The sequence below is a fragment of the Lathyrus oleraceus genome, chromosome 1 (genome assembly GCF_024323335.1).
Source record: "Lathyrus oleraceus cultivar Zhongwan6 chromosome 1, CAAS_Psat_ZW6_1.0, whole genome shotgun sequence".
NCBI classification, from domain to species: domain Eukaryota; kingdom Viridiplantae; phylum Streptophyta; class Magnoliopsida; order Fabales; family Fabaceae; genus Lathyrus; species Lathyrus oleraceus.
The window spans coordinates 463,508,847-463,528,157 of NC_066579.1; the positions used below are offsets into that span (position 1 = coordinate 463,508,847).

At 34.9% G+C, this 19,311-nt stretch overlaps 3 protein-coding genes across 3 annotated transcripts; 2 read left to right on the plus strand and 1 right to left on the minus strand.

The window, feature by feature from the left end:
- Positions 1-1,659: 1,659 nt before the first annotated feature.
- LOC127115335 (uncharacterized) lies at positions 1,660-3,222 on the minus strand. Its single transcript, XM_051046913.1, has 2 exons — positions 2,467-3,222; positions 1,660-2,370 (listed from the first exon to the last, which is right to left on the minus strand). Exons 1-2 carry the CDS (start codon positions 3,220-3,222, stop codon positions 1,660-1,662), a joined length of 1,467 nt encoding a protein of 488 aa, XP_050902870.1.
- Positions 3,223-6,175: 2,953 nt separating this feature from the next.
- On the plus strand, positions 6,176-8,255 carry LOC127086283 (protein NRT1/ PTR FAMILY 4.3). The gene is made up of 4 exons (XM_051027019.1): positions 6,176-6,341; positions 6,430-6,647; positions 6,731-7,150; positions 7,225-8,255. The coding sequence occupies exons 1-4, from the start codon at positions 6,215-6,217 to the stop codon at positions 8,161-8,163; spliced, it is 1,704 nt and encodes a 567-aa protein (XP_050882976.1). The 5' UTR covers positions 6,176-6,214; the 3' UTR covers positions 8,164-8,255.
- A 10,000-nt stretch (positions 8,256-18,255) lies between these two features.
- On the plus strand, positions 18,256-19,311 carry LOC127115336 (uncharacterized). Its single transcript, XM_051046914.1, has one exon. The coding sequence runs from the start codon at positions 18,256-18,258 to the stop codon at positions 19,309-19,311; it is 1,056 nt and encodes a 351-aa protein (XP_050902871.1).

The window sequence follows — 19,311 nt, forward strand, 5'->3', positions numbered from 1 at the left end:
TAACAGTATATCAATCAGAGTAATACGCAATTAAGGGTGTCACACAATCATTTAACACCATTCATCATAATAACTGTCATGCTCTTTTATTATATCAAAACATAAAGCATTGCAAAATACGCAGCGGATAGAGATCAAATCGATCATTCAACACATGTAACACATTACATGAGAATTATTCAACAAGGTGAAACATCCCGTCCCGATGTTACATCTATCAGAGCATGACCCACTAAGGAGACTACACTAGACCCCAAGCACTAGCTTCTACTCAATCACTGCTCGTTACCTGAAAAATAGTTGTAAGGGTGAGTTCCTCAATCGATATAATAAGCATTATAAACTATCATGTCATGTTAAGTAATTTGACACATTAATCACCCTAATCACATCACACATTCAGTAACGGCACATCAACTCAAACGTCATACTCAATATCAACACAAGCACCACTGCTCAATTAAATTAAATACTCATACAACAAACCAACAAAATGCAACTCTAATGAGACTCGACTCATCATGCATGTGGTACCATTTGGAGTAAAACTCCCAACTTAAAATTTGCCAATTTAACGAGGCATCAAGGCTTAAGCCTTCAACTTTCAACTTTTGCCAATCCAGGCCAACGTGGTGTGAGCAAAGCTCCGACTTAATGCATATGAATTCCGACAACATGATAACAATGGCAACACAACAATGTCTTCAACATAATCAACTTATAATCAACTTTGACATACACGACTTTAAATTCCGACAACAGGATAATAATAGCAACACAACAATGTTTTCAACATAATCAACTTATAATCAACTTTGACATAAACTAAGTACTATATAATTCCATTCCAAAACGTACACAAGATTCAATTATCAATTTTTTCTCTTTTCCCACAGTGTTAACCGGTTAACGCCCTGGGTTAACCGGTTAACGCAGACAGAACACGCTTTCTGGCAAAACTCAACAGTGTTAACCGGTTAACGCCCTGGGTTAACCGGTTAACGCAGACAGAACAGCAATATTTCCACAACTCACAACAGTGTTAACCGGTTAACGCCCTGGGTTAACCAGTTAACGCAAGACAGAAAGCTGTTCCTGCGCTAACACGAAGCAGAATGCAGAATTCTCCGCATTTTCCGCCGTTGGAGGACTTCCGGACCTCCGATTCCAATTCCGTAAAAAGAGATACGCTCGGGGAATCACGACTCACACAATTACCGATTCAATCACAGCTTAAACACAATTTATTCATCACAAATTTTCAGCACTCATCATCCCAATTAGGGTCAACTCAACGGTTTATCACTACCCATTACATGTTAATCTATAATACCCATTAAACGACGATAAACCCCCCTTACCTGAATTAATCCGGCGAATCTTTAAGCTTCAAGCTTTTCTCTTCTCCAACCTTCTTCCTCTTGCTCTTCTCTTTGCCCTTTTCCTCTTTTCAGCCGCTTCTCTGCTTTTCACGTAAAACCCTCTTTACCAAAAAATGGAACTCTTTTTCCTTATTTCCAACTTATATATTTTCCAATAATAAAAATCCAATAATATTATTCCAATAATAATAATAATCCAATAATTCCAATTATTTAATTAAATTAATAAATATAATATTAACTTAAATTAAATAATTATCTTATTTTTATCGGGGTGTTACACGATGCCCGAGTCTGGGAATATTACTGACTTGTGAGCACAGTCTAAAAGAATATAATGATTGGACAACGAGTCCATTCCGAGAATAAATCCAAGATGCTTAAGGGGAATATAAATTAGATCGACCTTGAACTTCATGCTCAAGACAATCAACGGACACTGTAAGCGGGCTTCACTAAGAGTCACAGGTTTAGCGGAAGGTATCGTGACCACCAAGTTAAAAGGTAAATGTGTCACAGGAAGTTGTAGGGAATCCACACATTCCCAAGAGATAAAAGAATGAGTATCTCCAGAATCAAATAATATTGGAAAAACTTTGCCATAAATTTCACACTCGCCCTTGATCAGCTTTGAATGATCTTTCTCTCCTTCTCCGCCAATGTGGTACGCACGTCCTTGAGCCGTCGGATGTCCAACCTGGTTGTTATTGTTGTTTCTGGGATTATTCTTGCTCCTTTCGGGGCAATTATTAGCAAGATGGTTTGGCTTCTGACAGATATAGAAATATCTTTTCTTGGTCGAGAAATCAAATGATTTGTGTCCATCCCCTTGATAGCGAAAACACTGAATGGACTGATTCTGATTTTGATTCTTGTTTTTCATACTCTGAACTCCTCTGTTATTGGCTCGAGATTTATCTCTACCATTTCCTTGGGTTCGGGGATAAGGCTCTTGTTGTCTGCCGTTGTTCGGAGTGTAGTTATTTCCCTGTCAAAACAAACTTGGTAATGGAAAATCCCAACACTTGAATAGGGAATGAAGTATTGATTATTTACATACATATACTTATATTCATTACTTTACCCGGTGTCTCGTAGGTCCTCCTGTAAAATCTTTGCTTAGGCGACTGCGCTTAAGGTTCTCCACCTTCTTACACTTCTCCACCAAAGTTTTATATTGTCGGATCTCATGTGGCGCAACAACCTCTCTGATGTCATAGCGAAGGTCGCTCTCAAACCGTTCACACTTATAATTTTCATCAACTACGTTGTTGAATAAGCGGAAGTACTTTGCTAAGGATTCGAACTTCGCAGCATACTCAACGACACTCATGTTACTCTGATGCAACCTAAGGAATTGAGCTTCTTTCTCTGCTCTGGCACTTCTTGGAAAGTATTTGTCTAAGAACTTTTTTCTGAAAGCTCCCCATGTTAGTTCTTCTCCTTTGTTATGTATTATGCTTTTAGCTCCTCTCCACCAACTCTCTGCTTCCCCAATCAACAGAAAAATGGTGTATTCCAGCTTGGTCTCCCCAGTACAGTAAATAACTTCAACGATCTTCTCAATCTCTTGCATCCATAGATCAGTCTTGTCAGGATCATGGTCACCCTCAAACCTCGACAGACTGTGGTGCCGGAACTCTGCTAGTCCTCTAGCTGCTGCTAATGCTTCTTCCCCTTTTTTCCTTAGCTCATCTCTCTGGGCCTGAGTTTGAGCTTGTAAAGTCGTTGCACTAGCCTGTTGGGTAATGGCATCCACCATATCACGCATTGTCTGCATGATCTCTGTCATATTAGCTCCATTCCTAGTATTGGTAGCATTGAGGCTTCCTGGTGCCATTCTTTAATTCCTACAAACTTCTCAAGTTATGATCATTCAAATTTCAATCAAAGCCCTTGGGTTATGTTCTTACATGAATTCAATTTGCATACTATACTAAATTTACTATCATGGGGTATCTAAACATTCATAAGAAGTCATTTTATAAATATTTTCTAATACAAGAAGGCAACAGGTAACAACAGGTCGAACAACACAAATTCAATTCTCATACCACACAATCATGCATCAATCAAACGCTATCCCATCCCAAAAATATTTGTCCGAGGATTATTGCTCTGATATCATATTGTAGCGCCCCAAGTTTTCATCCAAGACATGACTCGGAAATTGTAAAAATACTTATTCAAATAAAATATGTGAGTTTTGAAATAATCAAATTCGGTGGCAATTCAATTTCACAAGCGGAAAATCACTGTCTACTCCATTCAAAGACAAATAAATAAATAAATACTTAAAATATAGTGCAATCAATTTATAAACTACTGAAGTATTTTTTTTAAATTGAAAACCCCTTCTTTCCCATGATCATGCATCAAGTAGACATCAATCACTTTGAAAATTCACATTTATACCTAAAATGTTGTTGTAAGGGATCAGTTTCCATTAACCACAAACCATGTCAAACTAAACTAAACAAGAGCAAAAAAACAAGCAAATAAAAATATACATATCATGTCCAAGAAAATTTAATAAAAGAAAAATCCACCAAATTTGTTAATATCGACTCGTAACCGATACATGCAAATGAAGTAATTAACTCAAGATTAAGAACAACAACAACCACAAAGAATTATATGCAACTATCCATGCTCTTAAATCTAAATGATCTGGATATAAACCGCCACACAGGCAACCCGCCACCAAGGCAATCCACCACAAAGGCAACCACAGAGAGAGATCTTTAAACGTGACAAAGACAATCGTAAATTGATCTTTACCCGCCACTAGGCACTCACATAATTCAAATGACATGCATGATAAAAATGAAAATATAATTCCGCCACCTAAACAACCACAAATTCTCAATAATATTTATTTAGTCTTAATTCAGTTAGTATAATTCATCCATTGGGAGTATTGTAGTAGCTGCATCAATTTAAAACTAATTCTCTACTTAATTACTTAAAATAAATTGCAACATATCCATGAATATATTATATTATAGTTAGTTATCATTTGGTCAATATTTTATAACACTTGAATTCACTATGAATATTGGATGGCATCATCCAGCATGCACATCCAGATTGATACTATTTATTTTTTCTGTCTCATGAACTAACACTTAGCATTGAGCACACCCTTTCTATATATACCAGACACTTCTACATAGTACATTTTTGGATTACATATATATATATATATATATATATATATATATATATATATATATATATATATATATATATATATATAACCAGTAAATAGTCCAAACAACTTAACCATTGAAAACAATCAAAAGATATTTGTATACTGATGATATAACTCATAAAAAAATACATGATTTTGTCATCATAAAAAAATGGGAGTTTGTTAGAACAAGATTTGGTTATACATCTGACATTTAGTTTTGATAATAACAATATATTATTTCTTAGAGAACAATATTGTACACTAATGGTTTTTATCTAGTGTGTAGCTTTTGCTAACAGGTTCTGACTCTGAAGCATTAACATGTGACATCATCAGATTCTAGAATCAACACACTCGAGACAAACTTCCGACGATCTACTATTAACGTCGCCACTACCTCCAACTCTCCTACCTATCACCTTTGTGAAAGACCGGGCACCTACTTTACCTCCCCAAACATTCGACTTCCTCGGAGGAGGAACACCACCTGAGCTTCCCTCCACTTTCTTCCTAGAGCCATCAAACTTATCTACAATAGAATCTATTCTCCTTTCGAATCTCAAAATGTTAACGTACATCTTTTTATTTTCTATAAACACATTATCATGAGTAACTGCGAAAACCCTGATATGTGCGACAACAATGAACCTCGCAAATCCAAACGTTTATGTTAAAGCTTTATTTTTTTTCTTCAAAATTTTGCATAATTCTTTTGGTAATATGTTTTTTATTTCTTCTTAAAGTTAAATATAATATTAATATTTTATTTCAAATAATTATTTTAATTTTTTTGATATAAAAGAAAATTCTTTTATAGTTAACTATAATATTAATATTTTGTTTTAATTTTATTTTTCATTTTTCCATTTAGGAATGAAAATAGATTAGATTGTTTTAGGCTTTGCAAACATTCAAAGTGTAAACTTGATTTGTTATTTGTTCATTTCTATTTGAAGTTTAAGTCAGGTCTTTTAAAAAAATTGTTATAATCTCTAAACTTATTTAAAAATATATATTTTAAAATAAATAATCTCATATATATTTAAATAGACTAATAAATCAATAAGGTGAAATTCTATTTTGAGATTTAACATCATTCAATAATGTATGTATACGATAGTTATTTAAGAAATCTAAAAAAAGAGTTAGAATGAATCTTTATTTGAGATATGACAATTGAATGGTTTTTTTCCTATGAATGGTAGTTGGCATATATTTAGAATTTTGAAGTGACAATTCATGTATGATTTCTTTTTGAACAGAGTTCATTCTATGTATTTGTTATCTATTCAATCTATTCGTTCATTCCTAATTGAATTTATCCACCAAAAAAGAATAAAATAATAGGTTGACTTCAATCTATATTTGTTTAGAATATAGAAAAGTTGAGTTCATCTAATTTAGTGATATATATAATTTTTTTTGGCTTTTGTTGTTGAGTGTTTATTTCTTTAGAAAAACAATGAGAAGAAGAAAAGAGAATAAAGAAATAGGAGGGTGTAATAATGAAGGTGGGAATGTGGTGTGTACACGTGTGAAGAATGAAAGCGTGTGTGGAATAACCACTATAAATTGCGGAACAACATCCCTCCAAATCACTACTAAACATTACCGATAGAGAGAGAGTAAGACAAAAATGGATAATAATAATAATAATATTCCATTTCCCAAAGATGACGAGACTTCTACCACCGTTGATTGGAGAGGAAGACCCTCCAACCCTAAAGATCACGGTGGAGCAAGAGCTGCGGCTTTTGTCCTTGGTATCTTGTTTTTCATTTTCAATCTTCTACTAGTCACTTGTACTACCTTACCATTTATCTCACTCCTATTCATAATCATAATATACAGGACTTCAAGCTTTTGAAATAATGGCAATCGCTGCTGTTGGAAACAATCTCATTACTTATCTCATCAACGACATGCACTTCTCTTTGCCTCATTCCGCTAACATTGTCACTAACTTTGTCGGTACCATCTTTCTCATCGCACTCCTCGGTGGTTTTCTATCCGACTCTTTTCTCGGCACCTTTTCCACCATCCTTATCTTTGCTCTTATAGAACTTTCTGTAAGTTTTATATTATTAATTCATTATTACTTTTTATTCATTCTTTGCTTCAATATTAATTAATTATGCATGCATATGCACAGGGCTTTATATTACTCTCTGCACAAGCTCATTTTCCTCAACTCAAACCACCGCCATGTCATCAAAATTCGGTCTGCATACAAGCAAAGGGCTTCAACACTTTGATATTCTATATAGCAATCTATATGGTGGCATTAGGGAGTGGCTGTATTAAGCCAAGCATGATTTCTCATGGAGCTAACCAATTCAATCCTCAATCCAACAACCTCTCCACATACTTCAATGCAACCTATTTTGCATTCTCATTGGGCGAGCTTATTGCTCTAACACTTCTCATATGGGTTCAAACTCATTCCGGTATGGACGCAGGCTTTGCTGTATCCGCCGCCGTCATGGCATTGGCTTTCATATTCTTCATCTCTGGGACTCTATATTATAGGAACAAACCTCCACAACCCACCGTCTTCCTCCCCATTCTTCAAGTACGTATATACCATCATCCTAATTTTATATATAACTAACTATGAATGATCCTTATAGGATGATATATGATCAGGTTTTTGTGGCTGCAATATTGAAAAGAAACAAGATTAGCCCATCTACCCAACAAGGAATTGGTGGACAGCACAGCAGTAAGATGAGGTTCTTGGAGAAGGCTTGTATACAACAAGAGGGCGGAAACAACACAAAGGAAAGCCAATGGAGATTGTGCAGTGTTGAACAAGTTGATCAAGCCAAAATATTACTGTCTGTTATTCCCATTTTTGCATGCACTATCATTTTCAACACTGTGTTAGCACAGCTTCAAACATTCTCAGTCCAGCAAGGAAGTGCCATGGACACGCATATCACAGAATCATTCCGTATCCCTCCAGCCTCACTTCAGGCCATTCCATACGTTTTGCTCATTCTTATAGTCCCTCTCTATGATACTTTATTTGTTCCCTTTGCAAGAAAAATAACAGGTCATGAGTCAGGAATCACACCTTTGCAGAGAATAGGAGTTGGCCTGTTTCTGGTTACATTTTCTATGGTATCGGCAGCTATTATGGAGAAAAAGAGAAGGGACGCGGCTTTGATTAGGAACGAAACATTGTCTATATTTTGGATTGCACCACAGTTCATTATATTTGGCATGTCGGAGATGTTTACTGCAGTTGGACTGATTGAGTTCTTCTACACACAGTCGTTGAAAGGGATGCAGACATTCCTAACATCCATCACATATTGCTCCTACTCATTTGGATTTTATCTCAGCTCAGTATTGGTTTCATTGGTAAATAGAATCACTTCAACGAAAGGTGGTGGTTGGCTTCATGAAAACGATATCAACAAAGACAAACTCGACCTTTTCTATTGGTTACTGGCTGCACTCAGTTTCCTCAACTTCCTCAACTATCTCTTTTGGTCAACATGGTATTCTAATAATTCATCCCTTTCATCTATATCCACGGAATCTAGACACCACAGCGACGCAGATAATAATATTCCATAGCATATGTATATTACTTCATTTCTCTCTTTTATGACCACACAGATTCTACAAGGAATTTTAATAACAGATTGTCATAATTATTTTCTTCTAAACCATGGATTTAAATTTCACATCCCTTGTTGCGGCTCTCAAATAGTATCTATACAAATAAAAGTAGATTAAAAAATGATTGGAATTTCAATTTATAATTTATAATAAGATCTGAAGGATTATGCCTGAAATCATCTTAGGATGCTTATTCAGCAATTTTGCAGCTACATATAAGACAGTATACTTGGATCTTATCCTTATTAAATACTACTATATTCTAGTATTCATTTTGAGTCCAACCAAACATGACTCAAAATGATCTATTTGAAATTGTTCATTTTAATTTTTAATATACATTTTTAAATTGTTATTATTTTCAATACTTAATAAAGAGTATTTTAGACTTTTATTTTTAATCTAGAAATAAGATGAGACATGTATAGGAGGAAGATAAATAAGGAATTGTTTTATTTTATCCGAGGAGGAATATAAGGATTATCCGAGGAGGAATATAAGGACAAAGTTGGTAGCAAGATTCATTGCATACTGGATGGATATGGATCATTACCTTTCTCTCTTATCAAATTCACACAACAGTGCTTTCGCACTTTTACTTTCAGAGAAACACAATGAAAGCTTTGTCTAAAAAGTCATACAATTTTTCTTTCTGCATCATTAAGTTTTCACCTTTAAACTCTCACATACAATAGATTCATCCCGTAATCATTCACTCTCAAACAAACATGTGACAAAACTTGTTGTATTTTAATAATCATGCACCTTTGTATGGATGAGACATGTCTCCAACATGTTTTACTGTTGAAACTGTCATTCTCCTAAGACAATGTCAACATATAGGTGCATTCAAATGTTGGGGAAAAGATTAACATAATCCCCACTTACTCCCAACCAAAACAGAGAAAACTTAGTGCCATTCGACCTATCATTTTTACATCCACTATCACCACATTTACTCCCGACCCCTCTTTCTTGTTTATTTCACATTTCACATGTTATCATCATAAAACGAATTTTTTTTATACCATTACATTATTTTATTATTGTTTTTACACAATCAAAAGGAATTGGTCTTAGATCTCTTTTATTCAATTACTTTTTCTAAACAACAATGTCAAATCAAATTTACTCTACTTTTTCTTTTGCACAAAGACAATTCAAGAATCTCAGATTTTGCTCCACTCTTTTTTCTGCACAGGAACATGTGAATAATGTCAAGTTCATTCACTAAAAAAAATGTTATTCACTTCTTATGATTTTGCCACCCGAATTTCAAGACGTATGTGATTTACATGTCAGTATTTATTTAAAATATTAAAATAATGAACATCAGTTTTTTATATGGGAAAATTTGAAAAAATTTGAAAATGTTGTGACGCAATATTCCCATCGCTAATTAATTTTTAAAACTTAAAAAAATTTAAGTGAAAAAAAGTTAACGGTTGGAATTGATTGAGGCATAGGTGGACTGACAGTTTTAATGTTGCGTCATGATATTTACGTCGCTAATGTCTTTTAATGTTGCGTCATGAATTTCACGAGCCTAACCTGAACAATAATAAATTTTGCAACGTGATTTGCACGTCACTTATTTCACTATTTAGTATCATAATTGATTTGCTCTCCCGCACATTTCAAAAGTGAAAAAATTATTTTTTTCTTTATTTTCCTCTCACCCTTAAAATCAGTACCACCTTCACATATTTTCCCTCCTCCCTCACCAATTTTTACTTGTAAAACTTCATTGTTTGATTTGGTTTCTTCATTCATATCATCCATTTCAACAAACTGCTGTATTTTTTTAATCAAGATTCAAGTGGATTTTCTATTCAATTTATTTTCTTTCTCATTTATAAAAGATACTCCCTCTGTCTCATAAAAAGTGTTTCATTTCACTTTTTTATGTATCAAAATAATTGTCCTTTTACAATATCAATGAACTATTTATTATTATTTTCCCACTGTCATACCCATATTTATTAACTTTCACTTTATTCAAGAATTCTTTTAACTATAACTAATAGGGGTATTCTAGTAAATAATATTAGTTTTATCATCAAAATCAACTCATCTAATCATTTTCTTAAGAACCGTGAATTGTTCAAATTGGACACTTTTTTATGAGACAGAGGGAGTATGTATTTTAATTTTGATTTTCATATGAGTTGTGGTTGTTTAACATTTTTTCAATGTGTAATATTTGTTTCTAAAAATATTTAGTGTAATAATTTTTTATTTTCAATATATTGTTGGTAAATATATAAATTCTAGTTGTTTAATATTGTTCTTGTTAAAAAACACTAAAAGGTAGACTTCCCTATTATTCATCAAGGAGAGTCTTAAATGATGGGTTATGAGCATCTATTTGTGTGTTTTGTCAGGTGATTGTCGTTCTACCTCTTTTTCCTCCAGGAAATCTTCTATTTTTATGGTTTGAATCATCCCTCATCTATTAATGCTTGCCTCTTCATATCCCTCATAAAGGCAACCTCTATTTAACGTTTGTCGCCCCTATAATTGCCAGATAATGTTTTCCCCATTAATATATGTAACTCTCATGTCATCATGGAATGTTATGTAATTGTCTCTTCTGACTCTTCACATGATGTCCTAGTATTGATATCGAGTTCGATTTGTATGTATGAAGTCGGCCCCGGCGTATCCGTTTTAGGGCTCCTACTTGTATGCATGAAGTCGATCTCGACGTATTCGTTTTAGGGGCTCCCAACCGGATTCTGACTTGTATATATGAGTATGATCATCTGACCTATTTACCTCTTTATACTCAATTTTTTCACCAACTCGATTTCATGGAATTCCTGGATGTACATAAGCCCACAGATCACGAGGTCATATTGGATTGAAGTGTTCGGTCAAGACAATCTTGGAATTCTCTCTCTCTCTAAGCTGACCTTTTGCACGATGGGTGTCAACCATTTAATGATGACAAGTCTTTATCTCTCCTCATCATGACAATTTTTATGAGAACTCCCATTTTTCATCATTACTCTTTTTGAAATTCTTGACCATTACAAAATTTTGTTGCTTTTTAAAGGCTTAGTTTTTTTTATTGAAACATTTCTACTTTTCAATGGTCTTCTCCCTAAGCGTTTACAAACTGATATGTCCTTAATCCGTCACTCGATTTCTTCAAGCTCTGGGTATCACTTCCTTTTCCCTTTTCCTTTCTTTTTATTATGTCTTCCTTCAAAAATGATAGCTACTCGAAAGAATGTTCAATTTTACTTACTGCTAGTGATGGAAATATGATTTTGAATGTTTGTATACGAGAGTGTAAGGATTATTTGAATAGAGAAGATTTCGACCGGATTATTAGAGAAGTTTATGGTGAAATCCATTCACCTATTAGTAACACTGATTCAGACTCTTCATCCTCAGGTTTTTTGGATACTCATACGGAAGCAACTAGATCTTTGATAAACAAATAGGTCCTAAGTTATGATCATAGTACCATCGACGAGAGTTTAACCATTTTTATCATCCTTCTTTTTACGAAGTTACAAACAAAATGAATCATATAATCCTTCTCAATACTTTCACCCAAACAAACTGTACAATCTTTCTCGAGATTTTCAATCATTTGAACTGTTGTGACAAACATCGTACCAGGAACGAATAAAAAAACTATGAGAAAGATTGAGTTTCTTGAACAAACACAAGGAACCCTTTAAGTTTTAAGAGAGAGAAGGGGGATAGAGAGAGAGAGAGAGAGAGAGAGAGAAGAGGGAAGAAGAACAACAAGAATTGGTTGAAACTGTTTTTCTATTCATTTTTTCAATTCCGGCAAAAGGTTACAAGTGAATAACAATAACTAACGCTAACCATCTCTCAACAACCTGAGATAGCGGCTTATTTATAGACTATAAGATAACTTAAGTACTAAGCTAACTTAACCACTAAGCAAACTTAACCAACAAGATAACTTAGAAAACTTCATGATTGAACGGACTTCGACTACAGCTGCATACCTTCGATCAAAACATGAAATTATCCTTGTTGAGACTAGAAATCGAAAAACCATAAATCTACATCTTGGAACAAACTCTACAACATTAAGGGAATAAACTAGCTTTCATCGTGAAGATTTATCAGTTGCATACAGTGGAAGAACTTGCTACTTGGCAATGACTTTGTGATCATATTTGCAACATCGTGATTTTGTAGAAACCTTCATCACTTTGACTTCTCCACTTTCGATTTTCTTCCTGGAAAAATGCAGCCTAACATCAATGTAATTTATTCTCCCATGATAGGTTGAATTCCTTGAAGGATGTATGGCACTTTGATTATCACATTTAACATTGATAGCTTGACCTTGAAGTTTCAGTTCCTTGACAAACCCTTCAAGCCACAATGCTTCTTTCATAGCTTCAGTGAGGGAAACATATTCAACTTCAGTGGTTGATAAGGCAACAACCTTCTGAAGAGAAGATTTCTAACTAATTGTTGTACCAAACATAGTGAAATCATATCCAGAAAGAGATTTTAGTGTATCCATACATCCTGCATAGTCAGAGTCAACAAATCCTTCGACTTCGACTTCGTCATCACTCATGGCTCCACCATAAACCAAGACCTTACTCAAGGATCCTTTTATGTATCTCAGAATCCACTTCAAATCTTACCAGTGTGCCTTCCCAGGATTGGCCATATAGTTGCGTATAAGGCTCACTTCATATGTTATGTCTGGCCTCGTACAGACCATAATATACATCAAATAACATAATATACTAGCATACGAAATGTTATTCATATAGGCTCTTTCGATTTCAGTACTCGGACTTTGAGTCATACTCAGTTTGAATTAAGTATTTGTCGATGTTACAATAGGCTATGAATTTGACATACCAAATTTGTCGAGAATCTTCTTCAGGTATGTCTCTTGAGATAAGCAAAACCTCGACTGCTTTCTATCTCTCTGGATGTCAATCCCAAGAATCCTAGTGGCAACTCCTAGATCCTTCATGTTAAATTCCTCATCGAGTTCATCCTTCACCTTCATAAAATCCTAGACGTTGTTGCTTGCTATGAGGATGTCATCCACATAAAGTAACAAAATATCAAGTGAACTTGTAGGTCGAAGTCTTAAGTAAACACATTGTTGAACTAGATCCTAGTGAGACATATGTGTGTCATGAACTTTTGTCGAATCGGGATATAAGATAAAACGATTAAAAGCAACCACATCACACAAGTGTACATGAAAAAATAATCTCATTCTAAGAAGGCCCAAGAGCAAGCTAAAAGATATGAAATAGTAACACACACGGCATATGCACAACATAAGTTCATTGTAATTGAATCGAAATAAGTAAAGCAAAAGGTGGAACATGCATGGATCAAGATCATGATGTGAGGATGTGAATCAATGTCACCTAATGCAAAGACGTACAAAGCTAACGAAAGTGGGGTTTCAAGTTTGATTTAAGTGTAACGACGTTGGATCGTTGTATGCTATCATGAATCGAAGGAATTGCTAACGTGAAATGTATCATCGCAAAATGAGGTGGAATGAGAAAGAACTCGAGATGCTCAAAATAAAATCGTAAAGTGAGACTTAACGTACACAATGGTAAAGCAAACGGTATTAAATCGGGTGAAGTAAACCTCACAATCGACATTTAAAACAAGATAAGTAATATGCTCAAAGTCAGTTTGTGCTTATCGACAACAAACAAAATTTCGTATACAATGGTCATAACACGGTGAAATCAAATCAATATATCGATAAAAATCCAACAACGTAACGACATATGATTAACGCTCAATCTGCTAATTACATCTGATTTTCAACATAACTAACACAATCAAAACATCAACCACAACTACGCATTTATTATAAATGTGTTACATCCCAAACAACATAACCAAAATAAATACAAAAAAAAACAAAAGCCACTTAATTACAATCATAAGAGAAAAAAAACCAACAGGTGTAACTAACAAAAACTAAATGGACCTTAAATAGTAAAATGTTTGATTAAAAATATAGTAAAACTCATATTAATAAGTAAACAAGCAAAATCAGTATACTTAAAACATAAAAATACAAAACAAGAAAGAAAATGTAACACAATCCAGGAACGTTCAAACGAAAACGAAACAGAACAGAGCTCAAGCTCACACGAAATCGGAAAGTAAACGGACTGTCATTGAAGCAAAAGTGAAATAAAAACAACAGGCAGTGAGGGTCGGTGTTTTTTGTGGAGTTGTGAGCGGTTGTGCTGAATGGAAACAAACGGCAGTGAGGGACGATGTTTTTTGTGTCGCTAATGGGGAGGAAAGAGATTGGTTGTTCGGTGTGGTGATTGGGTGGAAATCATGGAAGAAGAAGAGGATGGTTTTATCGATGAACGTGAAGACTGAAAATGAATAAAATGGTTTACTAAGTTTTTGTTTTTTTCTCAATGAGAGAGACAAAACTTATCTTTCTAATTTAAATAATACTTTTAAGAGAGAGACAAAATATATATAAAATAGATATTTTAAGAGATTAAATAGAGTTCAAATTAAATAAATCAAGTAAAATTTAAATATTTTTAAACAATCAAAATCAAATCTTAATAAAATTACAGTTAATCCTATTTAATTTCTATGAACATGTTAATAAAAAATACAAAAATAAAAGAGATTAAAATGAGTAAAAATCGAGCACAAAAATGTTCGGAAAAATAAAATGAATACAATAAAATGATTTACGAAAAATAAATTTCTGAAAAACAGAAAATTTTGATCAAATTTTGAAATAAAAAATGATCTATTAAAAGGTACAGATTGATCAGCATGCGATCGAAAAAAGTAGTCGAAAAATAAAATGAGCACACCGGGTTAAACTATATGAACCATATATTAATAAAATTGACGTCTAAGAGCTCGATTTCAAACACTTTTATTAGCTTATAGTACATTTGATGATCAATTCGACCGATATGTCTGTAAATCCGAAAATCTATTCTGATTGACGTTTTAAGCAATATGCATGATGAGATGCATATTATGTTATGCATATGATATGAAAGTTATGATCAATGTATCGATTCAATGATTCAGGTCAAAATTGAGATGTGACAATGTTGCATAGTATAGGAGGAGACTTGATGCTTGATTGTAGATGATGTCATATCGACACCATACACGGATCACAAAGTCCACCGTGAGTTTGATGACTCTTCTTTATATTCTGGTTATTTGCGGGGGGAGACTTTAGTCGCTAGACACTTGCTTGAGAGGTGTCTACGACAGTATAATTATGTCCAGAGGACTCCTATAGTACCCCGTATTTCCTTAAATACTCAAATTCCTATTAATTGATATCAATTGAATTCCTATGTGCTCTAAAAGTTGTCAATTGGGATAAATAGAGTAAATAGTGAGTTCAGGTTGACTTAATTAATATTAATTGGGATTGACCTTTTATTAATTGGGATATTTTGGTAACACTAATAATAAGTCAATAGCTCTGGTAGAACAAATATGGTGGATAGTGGCACTTAAGATATTTGTGTCCACCACTTTCTAACCACACAAAAGCTCCATGGATTGTGGTACACATGTTACTACCTATTACCACCTACCATAAGCCATTTGGTTTTCTATGTATCAGAAAGAATAGAAAGAAAGAAGTAGCTCAAAGGAAAGGTAAAAGAAGAGAAAGCAAGGCTAGTGGAGAAGAAGAAGAAGAAGAAGAAGAAGAAGAAGAAGAAGAAGAAGAAGAAAAGCTTGGAACCAACACCATCATCTTCATCCTCATCTCATCTTCAACAACTTTTCCTCTTCCATTCTTGAGGTGGCTTCTAGTTAGAAACCCTAGATTTCTAGAAGATTAGGGTTGTAGAATCATAGACAAATCATAAAAATCCATGATATATGATGAATATTTTTCTTGCTCTTGTTGATTTCCATGAACATGTGCTTTGATGTATTCTTATGATTGTTGTGATAACATGTTTTGTTATGGTTGTGGTAAAATGATTGATTGTGGTTATGACCTTTAAATCCTTGTGGTTATAAAAAATTTATATATGTGTATATGAACATGTAGTATGATGGATTTTGTTTGAATAAGAAATGGTGTTTTGTTGGAAATGGTTTAATAGAGGAAGTGGTGTCATGTGAAATGGAAAAGTGAAAACGTAAGTGGACCAATCGATTGGTCCATGCAACCAATCGATTGCATAACCTTTGTTTTGCAGAAAATTGTGATTTTTTACAGGACCAATTGATTGACAGTGCATTACAATCGATTGCACAAACTTTCTGTATATGAACAGTGGAAAAAATTTAGTGAGCCAATCGATTGACACTTAGGATCAATCGATTGATCCTCAGTAAACTTTGAAAAACAATAATGTGAGAGGAACCAATCGATTGGGCCTCCCCAACCAATCGATTGACTTATGCTAAAAACTTCAAAATCCATTTCTTAAGTGTTTCTAAATGCATTCTTCTAACCATTAATCAATTGTGATGCTATGTTTATGTTGAATACATGTTAATGGTGAGAATTACAAGATGAATCAAGTAAGTTAACCTAGGATTGAAATTAGGTCATGAGTTAGGTTTATAACCTAGATAATATGAGGAAACGGTATTCATTCGTACGACGCTTATGTGGAGGTCATGGACGAATGGTTGTTGTGTTTGAGAATGAGACGCATTGTATGGAACATGCCATGTTATTGTTTGTGTATTATGGTGAATGAAGTCACCTGTGATTGATGGATCTTGTTAAGGTTCGTGGAACCGATGATTTGTGGAACCGATCATGTATTTAGAATGTGTGTTTGTTGTGATGGTACACATCTCTATTTGGTATGCTTAGATGAGTAAGCATTGGGATGTGGGACCGATGATTCGAGCCTCAATTGGGTTTGAGTCCCAACCATGGCGGACATGGGGGAAATGGGGACACCTAAGTGGGTTAGAGCCTCATACGGTGAAAGAGACTCAAAGTGGGCTCGAGTCCCATACGAGTGACGGTTCTTAAAAGTGGGTTCGAGTCCCATAGGAGAACCTGATATCCACCGTGAAAGTCTAATCATACGAGCATGCATGAACCGGGCCTGGCTTAGACGTGAGTTCGTTCGGGAATTGATGCGCCGTGATCTGAATAATGATTGTGGTTGAGTTGTGAGAACTCAGATGCATGTTGCCACACATTGTGAGTTAGTTTCCCCATCGCTCAAGTCTTCGATCCCTTGTTGACTTGAGTTAAATATTGATAGAAAAACTGAATATTGATTAGAAAACCCTGTAGAGCCGAGTGGACCCATAAGATAAGGAACCCACTGAGATTATTATCTCACCCCATGTTGTTGATTATTTTTCAGGTGGTTCTGAGCAAGCGAAGGGTAAGGACAAGATAGAGTGATGTCTTGCTTACCTGATTCCTGGATGGCTTTTCCGCTGTGTAGATATTTTTGGGATCATTGTTTAATGATCTAGCTCCTAGTAGTTTTATTTTGCATACTTTTGTGTACATGTTGTGCCATGTTATGTTTCTTTGGGCATGTATGTATATGTATATGTATATTGTGCTGCCAGACGCTTATGTATTTCAGTACCAATTTTACATTATGTATAAAATGTATTCTAGACATATATTATATATGGGTGTTATAATTGGTATCAGAACAGGTCGTATCCTCGACATAGCCATGAAATATTATAAGCATTTCTTTCTGCCTCATATGTGAGTTATCATCATTGTCTTTGGTGTTATACTCATAGTATTGAGCCTGATCAACTTAATCCTATTTGTATGACAATAGGGATTATGGCTGGCAGACGCAGAGGTCGCGGTAGACCCAGAACTTAGAATTCAGATTCGGAACCACCGAGTGGTAGTGAGGGTTTTCAATGGCCTCAGTTTGTGCAACTGATGCAGCAGTGGAATGGTGGTTTGCATCCTCAAGGGGTTCCACAAGAAGTTGCAGGTGGTCGTTTCCGAGATTTCTTCCGCATGAATCCTCCTGAATTTCATGGTGGATTAAATCCTGTGGAGGCTTATGGGGGACACCGAACATGGAAAGAGTGTTCCTTGCCTGTATAGGGGTGCAAAGACAATGTAATGTGACTGAGAATAATTTGAAAAAGGTTCAAGAAGAGATTGATCACTATGGAGTTAGCCAGATGAACCAGGGAGGACCAAGTCATCAGTTTAGGCTTAGACCTCGACCCTTCAAAAGAAGACAGGTGGAACATGCAAGACCTAACCATCCTCCGCAATGTCAAGTATGTAAGAAGTCTCATTCTGGAAGATGTGCTAGAAGTGAAATTAGGTGTTTTAAGTGTCAAGGGGAAGGTCACGTGGTTAGAGAGTGTCCACAAAATAAGGTTCAGATGCAGGGAAAGAGTATCGATCAGGTTTATATGTTGGGCGCAAAGAAGGCTAAAAGCAACAATGCCTTAATTGCTGGTACGTCTCTCGTCAATAATCATCCTTGTTTTGTATTATTTGATTGTGGGGCGATACACTCTTTTGTATCAATTCGGTGCATGAAGCGTCTTGGCTTGCAAGCAATTCCCTTGTCTCCTCCTATGGTGGTTACTACCGTCATGGATGATGTGGTTGAGACACCGTTGATTTGTGAAAATTGTTCGCTCTCGGTGAATGGTAGAATTTTCCAGATTGATCTTATTTGTTTACCACTTAAGAAGGTTGACGTGGTTTTAGGGATGGATTGGCTTACCGTCAATTCGGTGTTTATTGGATGTAAAGAGAAGTTGATTATCATTCCATATAGTGAAGTTACTCCAAAGGATGTATTAACTACTATCTTGGAAGGTACGGTTGGTATGGTTAATTTCTTATTTGAGAAGGAAAAGTCAGTTCTCTTGGTTCTTACCAAGGAATCTAGCGATAACCTGAGTGTTACACAAATTCCTGTCGTTTGTGAATTTCCAGAAGTTTTCCCTGAGGATGTCACCTCTCTTCCTCCTGAAAGGGAAGTGGAATTCTCTATTGATTTGATACCTGGGACGGCTCCAATCTCCATTTCTCTGTATCGCATGGCGCCCCTCGAGTTGAGAGAGTTGAAGAATCAATTGGAAGAATTGTTAACCAATCATTTCATCTGA